At 36.9% G+C, this 18,919-nt stretch overlaps 1 protein-coding gene across 1 annotated transcript in view; it reads left to right on the forward strand.

Annotated features, from left to right (window-relative positions):
• The window catches only part of ITGA2 (integrin subunit alpha 2), an 86,665-nt gene that overhangs the window by 35,703 nt on the left and 32,043 nt on the right, over nucleotides 1–18,919 (forward strand). Inside the window, exons 3-11 of the mRNA XM_073343916.2 lie at nucleotides 2,874–2,983; nucleotides 4,276–4,367; nucleotides 9,799–9,913; nucleotides 10,301–10,428; nucleotides 13,527–13,675; nucleotides 14,837–14,987; nucleotides 15,704–15,869; nucleotides 16,237–16,310; nucleotides 18,054–18,192. Coding sequence (XP_073200017.1) covers nucleotides 2,874–2,983; nucleotides 4,276–4,367; nucleotides 9,799–9,913; nucleotides 10,301–10,428; nucleotides 13,527–13,675; nucleotides 14,837–14,987; nucleotides 15,704–15,869; nucleotides 16,237–16,310; nucleotides 18,054–18,192 — 1,124 coding nt within the window. The remainder of the gene's footprint in view (nucleotides 1–2,873; nucleotides 2,984–4,275; nucleotides 4,368–9,798; nucleotides 9,914–10,300; nucleotides 10,429–13,526; nucleotides 13,676–14,836; nucleotides 14,988–15,703; nucleotides 15,870–16,236; nucleotides 16,311–18,053; nucleotides 18,193–18,919) is intronic.

Below are 18,919 nucleotides of genomic sequence, written 5' to 3' on the forward strand. Positions count from 1 at the left end.
AGTAATCCAATATCCACCTATCTGGACTATACAGAGAGTCTGGCATTATCACATTTTATAAAGAGATATTTATAACACCATATGATAGGTTTGGAATTGCTGGAAGGACATAAAATCCTGTTTGTTTACAAAACAAAGTATTTCAGATTTTTTGGGTGGGTAAATTCGCTCTGTTTCTTTTGTTGCATAATCACTGTTTTCAGCAAGATAATTGAGATGCAGACATTTATTTTTAAAATACTCCTACACAGGAAAAAGGTTAGATACATTCTGAAGTTTTGTTATGTTTTTGCTGACTGGCTTGTGCTGCTAAAGTGAAATACGGTCACTCTTCATACTGTTGTGTTTAGTTGAAATTAAATACACTCTAAGGTGTGTGTGGAAATATTTTGTCTGAATAAACCTGGAACATCCCTTGTGTGTTAAGAAATGTAAAATTTTTATCAAACCCATTTTACCAAATTCCTATAGTATTGAATAGCAATTAAGTCATGTGGGTCCTATGGAAATGTAGTAAAGTTTTATATAGAAATTGCTTTGAAAATACATAATAGAAAATATCATTGCTATGATTTTTGTGTTTCCTTTGTTTTAACTATCCTATAGAATTCTATGGGAGGTGTGGGATACATTTCTCTTTGGAATTCTACTAACTCCAACCCTATTGAAAGGTTCTCATTTTCTATTAAACTCTGTAAAACTTTCTCAAAAGGGACCCTTTCCTTGTCGTATCTTTGGTTTTTTATTATCCTTTCATATAAACACTGATTTACTGACTGATAAATATTCTATAATCAGAGGGTCATAGATGGATATTAGAGTATAAAAGCAAGAGGTCTTTCCTTTTCTAATCAATTAAGCAGTTTCACCATCCAATGTTTGAGACATCACTGTTCATGCCCATGAAAATAGTTCTGCTTATCCATATTTCTCCTGCATTTTCTATGGTATATGAAATTCTCCTTCACTTCCTGTTCTAAATTACTGTTACATCGCTGCTGCCTTTCCATGGTAAGTGAAAGTTGAAATGTCTGTATTTATAGCCAGTGTCCCCAGGTATCGGTATTAATTGGCTAATGTTTAAAAACTGTTCTGCATTCCCCAGATGGAAGGTGCTCAGAATGTGTGAACACTGCAAAGGGAGTGTGTGGCAGTTGCTAGGAGTATAGAATTAGGGGAGAGTGAATCACTATAAGACTTTTGGCAACTTAACTAGAGGTTGTGCATCTTAAAATTCTTGTCCAGAGTGAAACAGACACGACACAATAGTCTGTTATCATAACCGACAGTATTTCCTTTCTGACTCAGTGTTTTCAAGGCGTAGTAGCAGAGTTCAAGTTCAGACTTGGGCAATATGCTGTCACTGTGTAGACGTCGAGTATAATATCTCCTATCAGTTAAAAGGATCAGTTAAAAGAAATCAGTGAACTTTTTACCTGACCTCTCTTTGGGGGCGGGTTTACTGTCAGGAAACTGCAGATCATAATTTCCCAATTCACTAGTTGTCTAGCTATATTTGTTAGAAATTAATTACTGTTTATATATTTGTGATTATTGATATCTTTCCTATGTTTCTTTTGATTTTGTGATATAACGATGATTTAGATAATGGCTTACAGAGTACACTCATAAAGTTTGCAGCTGATACCAAGCTGGGAGGGGTTTTGAGAGCTTTGGAGGATATGATTAAAATTCAAAATGATCTGGAGAAATGGTCTGAAGTAAATAGGATGAAATTCAGTAAGAACAAATGCAAAGTATTCCATTTAGGTAGGAACAATCAGTTGCACACTTACAAAATGGGAAATCACTGCCTAGGAAGGGGTACTGCGGAAAGGGATCTGGATGTAATAGTGGACTGCAAGCTAAATTTGAGTCAACAGTGTAACACTACTGCAAAAAAAAAAAAAAAAGTGAACATCATTCTGGGATGTGTTAGCAGGAGTGTTGTAAGTATGACATGAGAAAGTATTCTTCCGCTCTACTCCACACTGATTTGGCCTCATCCGGAGTATTGTGTCCAGTTCTGGGCACTACATTTCAGGAAGGATGTGGACAAATTGGAGAGAGTCTAGAGAAGAGTTACAAAAACGATTAAAGGTCCAGAAAACATGACCTCTGAGGGATTGAAAAAGATTGAAAAAACTGGGTTTGTTTAGTCTGGAAAAGAGAAGACTGAGAGGGGACATGATAACAGTTTTCAAGTTTGTAAAAGGTTGTTTCAAGGAGGAGGAAGAAAAATTGTTTTTCTTAACCTCTGTGGATAGGACAAGAAGCAATGGGCTTAAATTGCAGCAAGGGAGATTTAGGTTGGACATTAGGAAAAACTTCATAACTGTCAGGGTTGTTGAGCACTGGAATAAATTGCCTAGGGAGGTTGTGGAGTCTCCATCATTGAAGATTTTTAAGAGCAGGTTAGACGAACACCTGTCAGGAATGGTCTAGACAATACTTAGTCCTGCCATGAGTGCAGGAGGCTGGATTAGATGACCCCTTAGGTCCCCTTCCAGTTCTATGGTTCTATAATAATGTAATACTAATAACCACATAATGGATTAAAACATCCTCTGAATATTTGACTCTCTCTCATTCCCATACACTAACCCCATTCTCCATCAGCATTCTCTGATACAATGCTTGCATTGTCTTTTTGCGGTGCGCAATGGGAAGTCACAGCTGAGCAAAGCACAATTTTGATACCCTTGGAAAGGGAATTTTTTTCTTTTGTTTTTACGTGCTAAATCTTGTGAGCTCTTCTCTAACTTATCTAGGGGACCTCAGACTTTCACATTTGTTTTCAGTTTATCTTTAAATAAATATACTGCTCTTCATCAGAGTATAAGGAAAGAATCAGTTTCCCCTTGTTTTTTTAGGCTGCTTGTTGGCTCACCATGGAGTGGGTATCCAGCTAACAGAATGGGAGATATCTACACATGTCCTGTTGATTCACTTGAAACGACATGTCAAAAACTGAATTTACAAAGTAAGTTGTAACTAATGCTGACTTAATGCAATTGTCCATTTTGCCTCATTTCCATACCAGGCCAGATTATTTGATAAACTTGAATTAGGCAGTTCGCACAGACCTACTGACCCTGATGAAGTGAAAAAGGACACTATATTGTCCATGTTTTCTAAATAGTTTCTTTGTTGCGGAGCATTCTTTGGTGTGAGATAAGACTTGGAAAGAATTTGAAAAATATGGACAGTAGTATTAATAAGAAGATAGGGATGGCCATAATTTTTTTTTCTTCTCCTTCCAACGTAGCTTTTTATTTTTATTTTACTACTAAAATTAGCTGCATATGTCGGCATATGGTGGTTGTTGCTTCTCCCCATGTAATGTTGTATTGGTGTTTTTTTTTTTTTTTGGTTAGGCTTAGTAAAAAGAAGAGCTTTTTAGAGGGTTGCTCTGGTCTCCAGTTCATTTATTGCATATACCGCCAGGACAGCTTTAGCTTCTAGAGCCAGCTCAGTATATAATTTTCATGCTACTTGCTGCTGTTTTTTCTCTAACACTTTTTTACATCCACTCTGTATTAACTGTAGAATTAGTAGCAGTTGTAGAAGCGGTAGTATATATTATTTGGGGGTTCTGATCGGGGGTTCTCCATTTTGCTAGCACTTACCAAACACATAAAAAGACAGTTCCTACCCAGAACAGTTAACAATCTAAGTGTAAAATGAGAGCCAACAATTAGATGTCGCAAATAGGGCAACATAAGTCAATGATGAGATGTTTAAGAATATCATAGGTTCAGATCCGTGTTTTAATTTCTATTTTATGGTGCTATGGAATAAAGCATTTCTCTTCTCACACAAATATTCCCATCATTATATATTTTCTGTCTGAAATATCTAAGATTTGAGCTTGATCCAGTTGAGAGAGATCTGATATCTCAGGTAGTGCAAACAATTATTTTTTTTTTAATTATTTTTTTTAGTAGTCTCAACCTACTAAAAACATTTGTACTTTATAGAGTTAAACTGCCACTTGAGGAGTTTGGCGTCTTTGCCTATTTCCTGTAGCTCTTTAGAGCAGGCACTCTAATTATAAATGCTAATCTAGATATGTGACAAGGCCAGCTAATGTCTAGCAAATTTCTCTCACCAATTATCTTTCTTTTGTTTTGTCCCAGAAGCTTTTATGGGATTTGAAAAATTCCTCTTCCAAACTCTCTTGTTCCTTAAGCTTAAACTTTGAATTCTGTTACTGAGGAACATATGATAGGAATTTAGGGCTTTTTTGCTTTCCTTTAATCTCTTTATTTTTAGCTTTAACACACATCCCAAATGTTACTGAGATAAAGGAACAGATGAACCTTGGCTTGACACTAATAAGAAGCTCAAGAACTGGAGGATTTTTGGTAAGTGTCAAAGCTATACTCAGTAAGTAGTAAAAAATTACTTTCTACTGTTGACCATTGATGGAAAATGTAGCAGCTGGAACGTTCCACATTTGTAAATTAAATCTGAGCTGAAAATATTTCAGTATACAACATGGAATAATATGTATTTTATATTACATTTAAAACATACATTAAAATAATGCTATGTAAGTGGAAAAGTAAAGCACTCGAAAGTTAGGAATTGCTCCTTTTGTGCATTCATCTATAAATAAAATATGATCATGAAATTAAAGACTGTATCATAATGCACAGGCCCAGAGAGCAGAATTAATGTTGCACAGGAAAGAGGAGATGGCCCAGGCTATAGTCATTGAGTTTTTTTCTTCATTGTACTCTTTTGACAGAAGTCATTTCAAATATGAGTAGATTATAGTAACAGCAAACTAGATTTCTTTTGCAATAAGTCGATCTTGGTGGTGCTTGTTGCATTAATCTGAAGGGTTTTCTTTACTAATTTGCCAAGCAGTGCCTTTTACAAAAATCAGGTTTTTTTCCCCAAGGTAGAGCATCTGCTTTTGTGAATACAAGGTCTGCACCCTTTGTGTGTCCTCATGGCTTCGCTTTCACCAAGCCAGCTTGTGGAGGAAGACCAGCTGTACCCCATAAAGGGATGTAGTAGCACACATGCTGTATGCTGAGGAACTTGAGTGAGAGTGCCTCGTACAATTCCCCCTAACGTGGTGCAGCTCTGCTCCACCTTCAGCATGAGCTACTTCCTAACAGCCACAAGGGAGCCCAACAGAGGAATCAAGGCTATCCTAGTTGAGATTAAGTAGTAGAGCTAAAGCTCCAAATCTTGCCATGAGAATTAAGTATTTTTCTTTTAATTTTGGCTGCCTCTTTCTTTGTGTGGATTAGCCCATAACATCCCAGGGCCAACTTTAAAAAAAAAAAAGTTGTTGTCCTAAAGCACTCAGCAGCTTGGGAATTTTTCTCTAAAATATTCAGGCCAGTTTTGAGTTAGCAGTTTGAAATTGTTTCCATTGTCTTTTTACTTCTAATCTCCAATACGTAAGGATTCTTTAAAAAATAACACTTGAGAGAGAAAAAGCTGAATTAAATGTTCGCTTAAAATAATGTTGATAAATGCACTCTGCTGGCAGTTAAAACTGCATTGGAATGGAAAATTCATATATAAAAGTATATCCTACTCCACTTTTCTCACCTTCTGAAATATCCCCCCTGTTTTTGATAAATGAAGTATGAACTTATACCCTCAGGTACCTTTAAAAGCTTTCATTTTCCATTATCTCCAAATGCAGCTATCATATGCCAGCTTTGTATTCTGCAGATGCTGCAAAAACAATTTCTTATAGCTTACATTATGTACAACCTGTTTCTATACAGTGAACAGTTATGTTCAAAGATCCACCACAGCAATGGTAGAGCTTACGAAATGGTGAACGATCAACGTATTTATAGATCATATTGATTCACTGTTGTGATGCATGCATGCATATTCCAGTTTAAGATTTATATTATCATACACCAGTACAGTACCTAATGTAGTAAAACCATATATATAAAGCAGACACTTCACTATGCTTTCTTCCCAGTTTAAAGTAAGAATGAGTTCTTCTTCAAGTGGCTATGAATATTCCTGCTTATGGGTACTGCACCTTCATGATGCGCTGATAGGTGACTCTATAAAGGAGTGCCTCCTGATGCTGTGGGGAATGGCAGTGGGGCAGGAGTGCTCTAGCTGACATTGCTAGAAGACGTTTTACTGTAAGGCACCACAAGGCGGTGCAATACCCATAGGTGGGAATATTGAAGCCATGTTGAAGAACTCTGATTGCAGTTAAGTAACCTTCGTTATTCAGGCTGTCCCAGTTAACTTGAATCGTTTTAGAATTAATATTTTCTCTGTTGCCCCTTATGTTGTTGTATTAGTGTTCAAGAATTTATCATCACTGGCCTCTTTTAGCCAATATAAGCTCTGAATCATCAAAGTACTTAAAAACATACCAAATGTCAAACATATGAGTAACTCCACTGAAATCAATGGGACTACTTGTGCTTAAAAATTAGGCATTTCCTTAAGTACCTTAGTGAATTGGCACTGAAAGCTCTGTTCTCTGATTCTTTAGGGTGAGAAAATTGTGATCAAAACCTGAATGATTCTTTTGCCTTTTAGATGTGAGAGGCAACATTATTTATTAGCCATTACAAACTTTAATATATAAAAGTGTGTGTGTGTGTGTGTGTGTATATATATATATATAATGTAGAATAATTTAAATTATCTAAATACACAGACACACATGTACATATATGCCTGAGCCACTTTCTGTTCAAAGGCTTTCCTGATCCATGTAGAATTCACTAACACTGACGGGATATCACAAGTATGATTACAGTAGACTATTTAACAGGAAGGAAAAATAAGTTTTTAATTAGAATATATTTGTTTTGTACACTAATAAAATGTTTCTGGGGTGGCAAAAATGTGTGTTGTATCTGTAGCCCTCAATAAACATTTTGAGCTAGACCTGGCCAACACATGTCCCATTTCCACTGCTTTGTTTCAACGCCATACCCGGTGTAGAAGGTATGGAACAACTTCCGTATGAGGAGAGATTAATAAGACTGGGACTTTTCAGCTTGGAAAAGAGACGACTAATTGGGGATATGATAGAAGTCTATAAAATCATAACTCGTGTGGAGAAAGTAAATGAGGAAGTGTTACTTACTCATAACACAAGAACTCGGAATCACCAAATGAAATTAATAGACAGCAGGTTTAAAACAAACAAAAGGAAGTATTTTTTCACAAACGCACAGTCAACCTGTGGAACTCCATACCAGAGGATGTTGTGAAGGCCAAGACTATAACAGGGTTCAAAAAAGAACTAGATAAGTTCATGGAGGATAGGTCCATCAATGGCTATTAGCTGGGATGGGCTGGGATGGTGTCCCTAGCCTCTGTTTGCCAGAAGCTGGGAATGGGCAACAGGGGATGGATCACTTGATGATTACCTGTTCTGTTCATTCCCTCTGGGGCACCTGGCATTGGTCACTGTCTGAAGACAGGCACTGGGCTAGATGGAGCATTCATCTGACCCAGTATGGCCATTCTTAAGGTGTTCTGGGAGTAAGAGGAGTTTTGGCCATCCTCTGGCTGACTCCAAGATCATGGGGTGTGGGCAGAAAGGTAGCATAAAAGCCACTTTTGTCCCCCATTCTGCCGTTCTGGTGCACAGAGGGAGATCCCAGCATACTGGAGCTTCAAGGCCTATATCTTATTTTCTTTTTAGTTTACATTGGCCTTAGTAAAAAACTCTGAGCCTGCCCCTGCCTATGATTCATCTGTTAGAACAAAATGAATACTAGAGTAGCAGCAGCCAGCCTGATCTATCCTACACAAATGGTTCATTTTGTTCTCGCTGTCATATTTAAAATAGAAACAATTTTATATTTCAGTGCGTCTTGCATTGCAATCTACTGGTCCCAAATATTCCAGCAAAGCATTGTAGGTATAGATTTGTAAATCATATAGCACGTGCAATTAATCCAGCTGCCATGCACCTTAACATAATGCTGTTTTTTACTTTTAGTTTGTTAAAACACAAAATAACTGAAGTAGCCTGTCAATAACAATTGAATCCATTCACTGTGTAAGAGAGGGAGCAAGTAGGAAACTGTTGACAGGAGCTAACAAAGTACAAGGGGAAGAGAGAACCTGTTGAAGTGTAGAACATTCCTTCTCTTCCTTGATTCACATTTCTGTAAAAGTGTTTAGGTGGGGCTCTGAAAGGTGCTGTACTGTCTTACTAGAAAGTATTATATTCTGATCAACAATAGTATAGATACAATATAAGCAGTGGCATTGGAAGCTTCCTTGTGCCTCCACCAATGTGTCCTAAGCCTGTCTGGAAAAGACTAACTCTAGGAGAGTTCAGTTTTTCTTGTTAATCAACTCTTGACCCTATTGCTGAATTGGTTCTTGTATTGTGGTTGCCTGTGCAGAAGAACTTGACTGACACCAGCTCGTATCAAATAGGCCACTGAACAACGCTCATGTAAAAGCAACTTTATGGGTCTTCTCTTTCCAGTTTGGTCAAATTCAGACCAAGATAGGCTTAATACCCCATTCTTGTGCATCATACAGTCCCATTTATATATTTAATAACTTATATTCAGTTTTGTTTTTCAAATCAATTTTTTTTTAAATTGGTGCTTCAACTTTTAAACTCTTGCCATGCATGGAAGGAACAGAAAAAACTTTTAAGACCCTAAATGACAAAAAAACATAGCCTTATGCAGTGTTGTTATGGACCCAGGATATTGGAGAGACAAAGTTGGTAAGGTAATATCTTTTATTGGACCAGCTGATAATTACCTGTTCTGTTCATTCCCTTTGGGGCACCTGGCATTGGCCACTGTCAGAAGATAGGATACTGGGTTAGATGGACCTTTGGTCTGACTTAGTATGGCTGTTAACATAAGTTAAGTGATCTCTCTCTCCTGCCATCCATCTCCACCCTCTGACAAACAGAGGCTAGGGACACCATTCCTTACCCATCCTGGCTAATAGCCATTAATGGACTTAACCTCCATGAATCTATCTAGTTCTCTTTTAAACCCTGTTATAGTCCTAGCCTTCACAACCTCCTCACGCAAGGAGTTCCACAGGTTGGCTGTGCGCTGTGAAGAAGAACTTCCTTTTATTTGTTTTAAACCTGCTGCCCATTAATTTCAGTTGGTGGCCCCTAGTTCTTATATTATGGGAACAAGTAAATAACTTTTCCTTATTCACTTTCTCCACACCACTCATGATTTTATATATCTCTATCAGCTTCTGTCCTATAAAAGATATTACCTCACCTACCTTGGGTCTCTCAAAAAGTATAGTCTTCACAAGTCTTTCTTTCTCTACTTATTTTTTCAAAAATCATCTTACGATCAAGACTGAAGTTAGTACAGACAAAAGTTATAAATGTCTTATCCACAGTTTTGAAATATATTTTCTTGTGGAACAAAGAATTCTCAAATTAGTAAATCCATTATTTTTTAAACTTTATTTTTATCCATGGTGTGGAGACACACACAAAACACCTCATGAGCTAACAGAAAACGTTTTGGCCATGCAGTACCATGTGTAGTTACCAGGTAATAAGTATTCTGCAGCAAATACCAAAGGCAAACTGCTACACTGTGTGTGTGTGTGTGTGTGTGTGTGTGTGTGTGTGTGTACTCATAAGAACCAACTCATGGTAACAGTGCCACCTCGTGGTTAGTCTCAGTCAATATTGTGTCTTCCTGGGAGGGAGCTATTCCACTGATCTCCTGTGCTGTATTTGATTGTGACACTCTCATGAAGGTATGTAAAGGAGTGAAATGACAGGATACATGTTGTTTTATATTTTCCTCATTTTATTTTTTAAAGACTTGTGGTCCCTTGTGGGCCCAGCAGTGTGGAAGTCAGTACTATGCAACAGGAGTCTGTTCTGAAATCAGTCCCAGTTTCCAGATCTTAAGAAGCTTTTCACCTGCTCTTCAAAGTAAGGCAATGCATGTAAAATAGATTCAGTAATAAATAAATCCATTGAAATGAAGAGAGATGTCATGTAATGGAATCCAAAAGTAATTACCTTTTGAATTTTAAAAAATTCAGTTTAAAAAGAGCCTAATCCTGAGGTTCACACTCAGGGCTTGATTCTGATCTCACTTACTGGTGAAAATCAGTAGTAACTTCGCTGATTTTGGTGCATTTACATCTGTGTATCAGGCTGGGATTTTATTCTATTCTCATTCAGGCAAACCTCCTGTGACATCAACAGAAGTTTGCTTACATGTGGACTAGGTATGGACATCTGGATTTGGCTCATGAGTTGTAAGTAAATTTTGTGCATTCAGTGTCCTTTTATCAGTCATCTTTTCTCTTTTAGACTGTTCCTCCTTCATAGATGTTGTTGTTGTGTGTGATGAGTCAAACAGCATTTATCCCTGGAATGCAGTGAGTGCGTTTTTGACAAAATTTGTCCAAGGCTTAGATATAGGCCCCACAAAAACTCAGGTAAGTCAAAAAACATTATTTTGAAACAGAAGGAAGGTAGCAATGAATTTTATTAAAGGAAATTAAGTTTGCTAAGGTAAAGCTAACCCCTGGTTTGATCCTGAGAGATCCTGAATATCTACAGCTCCCATCAAAGTCACTGGGATTTGCAGTTGTTCAGCATCTCTCAGGATCAGGGCTTTTGTCATAAAGCTAACTCATGTTTCAAAAGGGAATATTCCATTTTGATTAATTTATTCCAGTACATAGTTTATGTCACGAGAGAGCTAGATTATTTCCAGGTTTCAGAGTAGCAGCCGTGTTAGTCTGTATTCGCAAAAAGAAAAGGAGGGCTTGGGGCACCTTAGAGACTAACGAAACTAAACTCACAAAAGCTTATGCTCAAATAAATTGGTTAGTCTCTAAGGTGCCACAAGTACTCCTTTAGATTATTTCCAGTATACTTAAAGGTCTAATCTCCATTTTAATGATAATGTGTAACAATCATCAAAATTTGAGCTCTTTGCATATATTGAGAGCAGAACACATCTTTTCCTCCCCCCCAGAGTTTTGTACCTCATTACTCTCAGTATGACTAAAGTTGTAAAACCTTTTCCATTTTAAGCCCACTTTTCATACAATCATAGCTTTCCAAAATCTACAACATTGATGCAGAATTTTCTGTGCTTGTTTCTCTCTGAAAGTGATGATTTTGAGAAAAATTATATTTTTAAATTTGAGGAGGAAGATTTTTCCCCATTTTTTTGAAAAAACTAATCACCTACTTTTAGACAGTGTTCTAGCAAACATTGCTGGTGTCTGAAACATAGCTCTCAATGTGGGCTAGCATTTTTCTTGTTTTGAGATACCTTGACTACATCAAAATCACTTTATGACCAGCAGTGGAAATTTTCCTGAAGACTAAAGTATGCACTTAAATAGAGGTGTATCTAATTTGGTCCAGCAGCTATACACCTAAGAACTTCACTTGAAGTTTGAGTTGTACAAAACACATCATTGTGTAGAATGGAACTTAAGAGTCTAATAGGAGCAAGTAACTTTTAAAATCCGTTTTCAAGGTTGCTCAAGCTAATATTCCCAGGGGTTTTTTTCTCTCAATTTTTTTCCTTAAAACCTGAAAACTAAATGCAAAATACTAGTATTGAAACAATATTAAGATTGCAGGCTCAATCACTCCAAGTTTAGAAAATTCAAAAACCTTGGCAGTAATTATTCAGCCATGTAACAGATACTTAGTGTCTTCATTTCTTCTTCACCATGTTAAATGTATGTCTTAATACACTTCTCTATTAATTTATACTATAAAATAAAAGGAATGTACAATGTTATCAAGTAATTTCCTATGGAATTTCTATAGAGCAGGTCTAGATGATAGTGATAAAAATATTGACTGCTGACAATTCTGTATCTATGCTAGAGCACCCACCAGTAGAAATGCAGTGGTAGAAGCTATGTAGGGAACTTTTAGGAGGCAAAAAAGTCTAGTGCAAACAATTAGATCATGTCTTCATTTATTGTTGAGTAGGGTAGATTAAAGAAACAAGATGTAAATTACTGTAAGAGTTTGTGACATTGTTTTACTTTGCAAACATGGGCAATAATATTAATTGGGGGTTGTATGTGATGAAGGAAAAATATACCACCTTCTATACAGAATTATAGAAATGTAGGACTGGAAGGGACTTTGATAGGTCATTGAGTCTGGTTCCCTGCACTGAGGCAGGACTAAGTATTCTCTAGACCAGTGGTTCTCAAACTATGGGGTATGCCCTTTGGAGGCATGGGAATGTGTCAAGGGAGGTTGAGCTGTATCCCCCCCCTCCGGTTTAAAAAAAAAAAGCTCCAGCTGTCAACCCCTGGTAGCTGGGGCTCAGGCAGAAGGGCCGTGCACATCCGGGAGGTCGGGGGAAGGGATAAAGGGGACAGCCAGAACCTGCCACCCAGGCTTGGACTCTCCTTCCCCTCTCCCCCTCCTCAGTAGCAGCGCAGAAGTAAGGGTGGCAATGGGGCACTAAGTCTGCTGTGAAAAGTGATATTGATAAATATCACTTTTTACATTGCCACGCTTACTTGTCCACTGCTGCTGGCACAGAGTTGCTTTAGGCGCTGGGTGGCTGGCCAGCAGCTGCTGCTCTCTGCTCTACCTTCAGAGGTGGGTGGCAGTCTCTGCACTTGTGTGGCATGGGAGGGCATAAACAATTACAGACACGAAGTGGGGGCGTGATCAAATAAGTTTGAGAACCACTGCTGTAGACCATCCCTGACCGTTTTTTGTCTAACCTGTTCTTAAATGATCTTTAAGACCTTTAATGACTGGAGATTCCATAACCTCCCTAGGCAATTTGTTCCGGTGCTTAATTACCCTCACAGTTGTGAAATTTTTCCTAACGTCTAACCTAAATCTCCCTTGCTGCAATTTAAACCCATTTCTCTTGTCCTCTCCAATGGTTAAGAACAACATTTTATCACCCTCCTCTTTATAATGACCTTTTACATATTTGAAGATTGTTATCATGTTGCGTCTCAGTTTCTCTTCTCCAGACTAAACAAGCCCAATTTTCATTCTTTCCTTGTAGGTCATGCTTCCTCGACCTTTAGTAGTTGTTGCTCTCCTGTGGGCTGCCTCCCATTTGTCCACAACTTTCCCAAAGTGTGGTGCCCAGAACTTGGACACACTACTCCAGTTGAGGCCTTATCAGTGCCAAGTAGAGTGCAAGAATTACTTCTCCTGTCTTGCTTTACAACACTCTTGCTAATACATCCCAGAATGATATTCGCTATTTTGCAACAGTATTACATTGTTGACTCACATTTAGTTTGTGATCCACTCTAACCCTCAGATCTTTTTCTTCAGAATTCCTTCATAGGCAGTCATTTCCCATTTTGTATCTGTGAAATTGATTATTCCTTCCTAAGTACAGCACTTTGTATTTGTCCCTATTGAATTTCACCATATTTTAGACCATATCTCCAGTCTGTCAAAATCATTTTGAACTTTAATCCTGTGCATCAGTTTGACAAATAATTTTGGTATTTTAATTCTGTGTAATTGATTTGAATGCACGACAATCTAATTTTTTTTGTGTGATGATGTTTAGGTGGGTTTAATTCAATATGGTAATGATCCAAGGATAGTGTTCAACCTGAATACCTACAAAACAAAAGAAGATGTTGTGAAAGCAATGTCGCAGACTTTTCAAAAAGGAGGAGACTTGACTAATACTTTCAAAGCAATTGACTATGCAAGGTAAAGTGCACCAATAATTGTTATGCTACTTTTGTAACTAGAGATCTGATCCTGGAAGGTGCTGAGCACTTCGTGAGAGGTTAGTACTGCCTCTGGGGCCCCTGGGAATCAAAGAACCTCTCTGAAGGTTCTCGCTACCTTGCACGATGAGTTTCTAAGAGAGATGCAAAATGACTTACCAGGCAAATTTTACTCATTGACTCAATGTGACTGCACGTTTAAATGTTTACAGGATAAGATCTTGGTTGATTGTGTGAAAACTATCACAGAATCAGACCCTTTCTCCAATAGGACTTTTGACTTTGTCGTGTTTAGCAGCAGTAAAAACTTACTTTGGGCAGTAAAGTAACTCTGATTACACTCACAGGCAATGATCTGTTAAGTAAGCAGGCACTATTTTTACACAATCATTTTTCAGCATAGAACTGCACTTTTAATAGGGGTCGAACACTAACTGACTCAGTGACCTTGGGCTACTTGTTTAGAGAGAGATTCTGAATACAGTGAGTTCCAAATCTATAGGGATCTTCCTTGTTTTCGTTTCCCTCTGTGTCTGCAAAATGGAGCTAATGCCTGATTTTATTTATTTATTTTGCCTCTCGAGAGTATTGAGAGTAGAGCTGGTCAAAACTCTTTTGGACTTTTTTTTTAATCGAACATAAATTTGCACAGGAAACCCAGATTAAAGATTATTCAGATAACATGTTTCCAAAATTTTGCTTTGACCAAAACATTTTCCGGTTTTGATGTTTGAACAGTGCTTTGAAGGCAAAAAGTGCAATAAGTGCTAAACTATTATTAATGAAGGACTTTGGCCAAGATTTTTAAACCTATTGAGGCCGTGTTGTGCCACACCTAACTGATATAGGAGCCTAAATATGATTTTCAAAAGTGATTTAGGCATTTAGGAACCAAAATCCCATTAACAGTCAATTTAGGGATTTAGACTCCTAAATACCTAGATCCCTTTTAAAAATGAGAGCTAAAATCAGGTAGGCGTAGCACAGCTCAGGTGTAGTACAGCAGTGCCTAAATAGGTTTAAAAATCTGGGCCTATGTGTTCCAATAAAGAAACACTCCAGATGCACTTTGTTCTAAGTCAATGATGGAAGCATTCATTAAAATATGCATGTAATGAGTCTAGTGCTTTCTTTATCACAGACGTCATGCTTTTTCCACTGAATCTGGTGGACGGCCCACAGCTACAAAAGTAATGGTCGTTGTGACAGACGGTGAATCACACGATGGCTCAAGTTTGCAAGAAGTGATAACTAAATGCAATGAGGACAAAATAACCAGATTTGGCATAGCTGTAAGTAATACTATAATTAATGCTGTAATTTTGGTGGGACTGATTTAATTAACAGTATGTATTCATGCATCATATCAGCGAGACTGGGACGGGGAGGGAGTTCATCTTTAGGAGCCACTGTAATATCAGCAGGCTTTAGTTCATTAGAATTATTATTGTCATCCATTTATGTTAGCCGAAAATAGTGGGATTAGTCTACCCTCCATAATATTCTTTTTCGTTCCTGTTGTATATGATATACAAAATATTTCAAAGTTGATGTTTTTCAATAAAAGGGATTCAGAATACAGGGCTTGATCCTCTGCTGTCCTACATCTTGGATAGTCATTTATCATGTGTGAAGGAACTGGAAAATTCTACCATTCTGCTTTTGTAGCATTACACACCCACTGTGTGCTCCTTCAGCCTGGGTGGAAATGACTGCACCAGTTGCAAAGTGGGGGAATTCAGATCCACTTTATAGACCTTAATATTTATTATAAATGGCAGAAATGTTGCATTTTTCTTATGCATTCCCATCAGTTCACCTTACCCACAGATGTCAGGAGGCTGATGTAGAATCCATGATGGGAAGGGTGTGAAGGATCAGGGGAAACTACAGGCATTGTCTGGAGTGTGCACATTAATTTCATTTTCCTGTCATGTATAAAATATCTCTGTGTGTGTGATACTGAGGGAAATGGAGCCACACTGAAGTTTCTTTTTCTCTTTTCAAGGTTTTGGGTTATTTAATCAGAAATGAACTTGATACTAAAAATTTAATTAAAGAAATCAAAGGAATTGCGAGTCTTCCAACAGAAAAGTATTTTTTTAACGTGTCATCTGAGACTGCACTATTGGAAGAAGCAGGAACACTGGGAGAACGCATATTTAGCATAGAAGGTAATATACCCATTGGGGCTGAGGAGCTGTTGACAGTTTACACCAGCTGAGGATCTACTCCCTGTTTCTATTAAGGGGTTACAGGCTGTCTTTGCATGAATGTATGATAAATGCTGATGTGACCCAGTCATTATTAAAATCTTGATAAACATTATTACCTTTTTATCAATTATATTTCCATACTCTACAACTGTTGTGTATATTTTGGGTGAACTTTTGGGAGCAAATTATTTATTTGACAAATTGTTCCAGTCATGCTTCAGCTGACTTCAATGGCAGAAAGATAGGGCCCAATATGTAGCAACAATAATGTTCAACAGACTTAATGATACATGAATAACTTTCAAAATAATGGTTATTGCACCAGGTACAGATCAAGGTGATACATTCCAAATGGAAATGTCCCAAGTGGGCTTCAGTGCTTATTACTCACAAAAAAAGGTACGTATATTTAATCATTTAGTGTATAATGCTGGTATGATATAAAAACTGTCTCAAATGAAGTATGTAGATATAATTACATATACATAAGTTCATGTATAAATTTAACAAAATAAGAATAATAAGCAACAATGCAATATACAGATCAAATTTCATTTAGATTTTCTTCTAATATAAACCAGGAAAGTGGAACAGAGGTAGTTTATCTGTAGTACCACAAAACTAATTTACATCCTGGTTGGAAGGAGAAAGAGAGAAAATATACCACGGTGAAAAGTGAAATAATACTTTTTATTATAGCGTTAATGTTGAGTAATGGCTTCTATTCTAAGCCGTCCTCCTTTTTATTTTTTATTTTTTTCAGCTGCTTATAATTTTCTCAAACAAATTATGCAAATTGGGTTGGATTTTTTTTAATAGTTATTATTTTAAGTTTGGTCAAAATCAGTTCAGCCATTTCTGAGTTCACCAAGCATGAACAATTCTCCTGTTCTAATTTGATGTCTTGTGCTTGAATAACTCAGAAAATTGAAACTAAATATTTCAAAACTGGCTTGTTTGTTAACATTCATGGAGATGTAAGTAATAAATCAAGTGTGAAGAAAGTTTTTGTGTAGTATTTTCAAAGTTAAGAATGTTTTTGGCACCTTTCACATACACACATTTTTCAACTATTTTTTCGTATTAAACATGTTTAAGGATACCTCAGCCAAATAAAGAATTCCTAGTCTAAATATGCAAAGTCCAGCTGCAGTTCAAGCAGTTTTCAAGCACTTCAAACCTAATAAATATATCTATTTTTAATTTCTTCCCTAAAAACAAAAAAATTAGGGAAGTTTACATGAATAAAAAGAACTTCAATATTAATGCAACATTAAGCTTGTGAGACAGTTAGTCAGGATATATCAAAAATTAAGCAGTCTCCCTCTGCTTAGTCAGGCAAGTTGCATATGTGCAAATATTTTCTATTCCCAATTTCCTTTTTAAGCCATCAGTTCAACAGGGTTCTTAAGCACATGAGTAACTTTAAGAATTTGAATACAGTAGGGCCTCAGAGTTACACACACCAGAGTTATGAACTAACCAGTCTACCACACAGCTCATTTGGAACTGGAAGTATGCAATCAGGCAGCAGCAGAGATTTTTTTTAAAAAGCAAATATAGTCCAGTACTGTGTTAAATGTAAACTACTAAAAAGGGGTGGGGGGCATTTTTCTTCTGCATAGTAAAGTTTCAAAGCTATATAAAGTCAGTGTTCAGTTGTAAACTTTTGAAGGAACAACCATAACATTTTGCTCAGAGTTAGAGAACATTTCAGAGTTACAAACAACGTCCATTGCCCGGGTGTTCGTAACTCTGTGGTTCTACTGTAGTCCAACTGATGAGGTTTTTTGCAAGTAATTACCATATATAAACTGTTTATATATAAGCTATCTTAATTGGGTATTACATTTTAAAAGACCTTTAGGAAGAAGAGGGGGTCCATCTGCAAGGGCAAAATTTTTGTAAATGTTTTTCTGTCTCCACTGTTGTTTCCAGTTATTTAAGCTATTGTGTATAGAGGAGTCAGGACTGGGGTTACAGGGAGATTATTACTATGTCATTTTACTCATCTCTGAGGGTTCAGAGTATCTAAACATAATTAATGTAAATGGATTACACCATACATATACTGTAACTTCTGCTTCCCTTGTACTTATGGAAGAGTAGGTAGCTCTAAAATTCTGATTGTATTGTTTAAAGGATGTTCTGATGTTGGGTGCTGTTGGGGCTTATGACTGGAGTGGGACTGTAGTCCAGGAGACCTCAAACTACGTGACTACGTTCCCTAATCAAGCATTTGAAAAAATTCTACAAGACAGAAACCATAGCTCTTATTTAGGTAAGGGGCGGTAACATTTATTATGTAGTATATCTAAAGTTAATCAAAGACAGGCAAAAATGTCAAATTACTTTCTAGCAGTCTCCTGTTTAAGTACTGATTTGAGAGGAAAGGGAAATTCTGTACATAAATGGATTTCGTTTACTGGTCAATTGATTCACTGAAACTGAATGAAACATTTATTGTTTTAATTATTTTTAAAACTCTGAATGAATGTTAACTGAAATATTAAAGACATAAGATGAAAAATTCTTGAGACACATACATTACAAGAATGTAAGAAATGACAGGGATTGAAAAAGGCTACTTAGTTTATAATCAGGGGGTCTTTTTATATCCCTGATTTTTGTTTGCCTATATATTCCCTATTTGATGTTAGGTCAGAAGCTTATTTAGTTGTCAGCGACTCATCCATGCTTATTCCTTCAGTGGCCTTTTCCAGTTTGATTTATGTCCTTAGTAACATCACTGCAGTTTAATAGACATTTTATTTATATCTGCTATTAGTTTTCTGACAAACATTTCTGTTCTCAGCCAAAACCAGCAAACTTTACAGCTTGGTGACCTGCTATATCCCCACACTGATGCAATATGTACTTCGGAACACTAAGAGCCAGGAGAGTTAGATATCTTGTAATATACAGGAAGCCACCGTTTTTGTTTAGGCTTTCACCATTCATTTTTGATAGACTTTTTTTTCCATCCTAATGAGGGATTTCTGTACGGC

Source organism: Lepidochelys kempii, chromosome 5 (genome assembly GCF_965140285.1).
Source record: "Lepidochelys kempii isolate rLepKem1 chromosome 5, rLepKem1.hap1, whole genome shotgun sequence".
Lineage (NCBI taxonomy): Eukaryota > Metazoa > Chordata > Testudines > Cheloniidae > Lepidochelys > Lepidochelys kempii.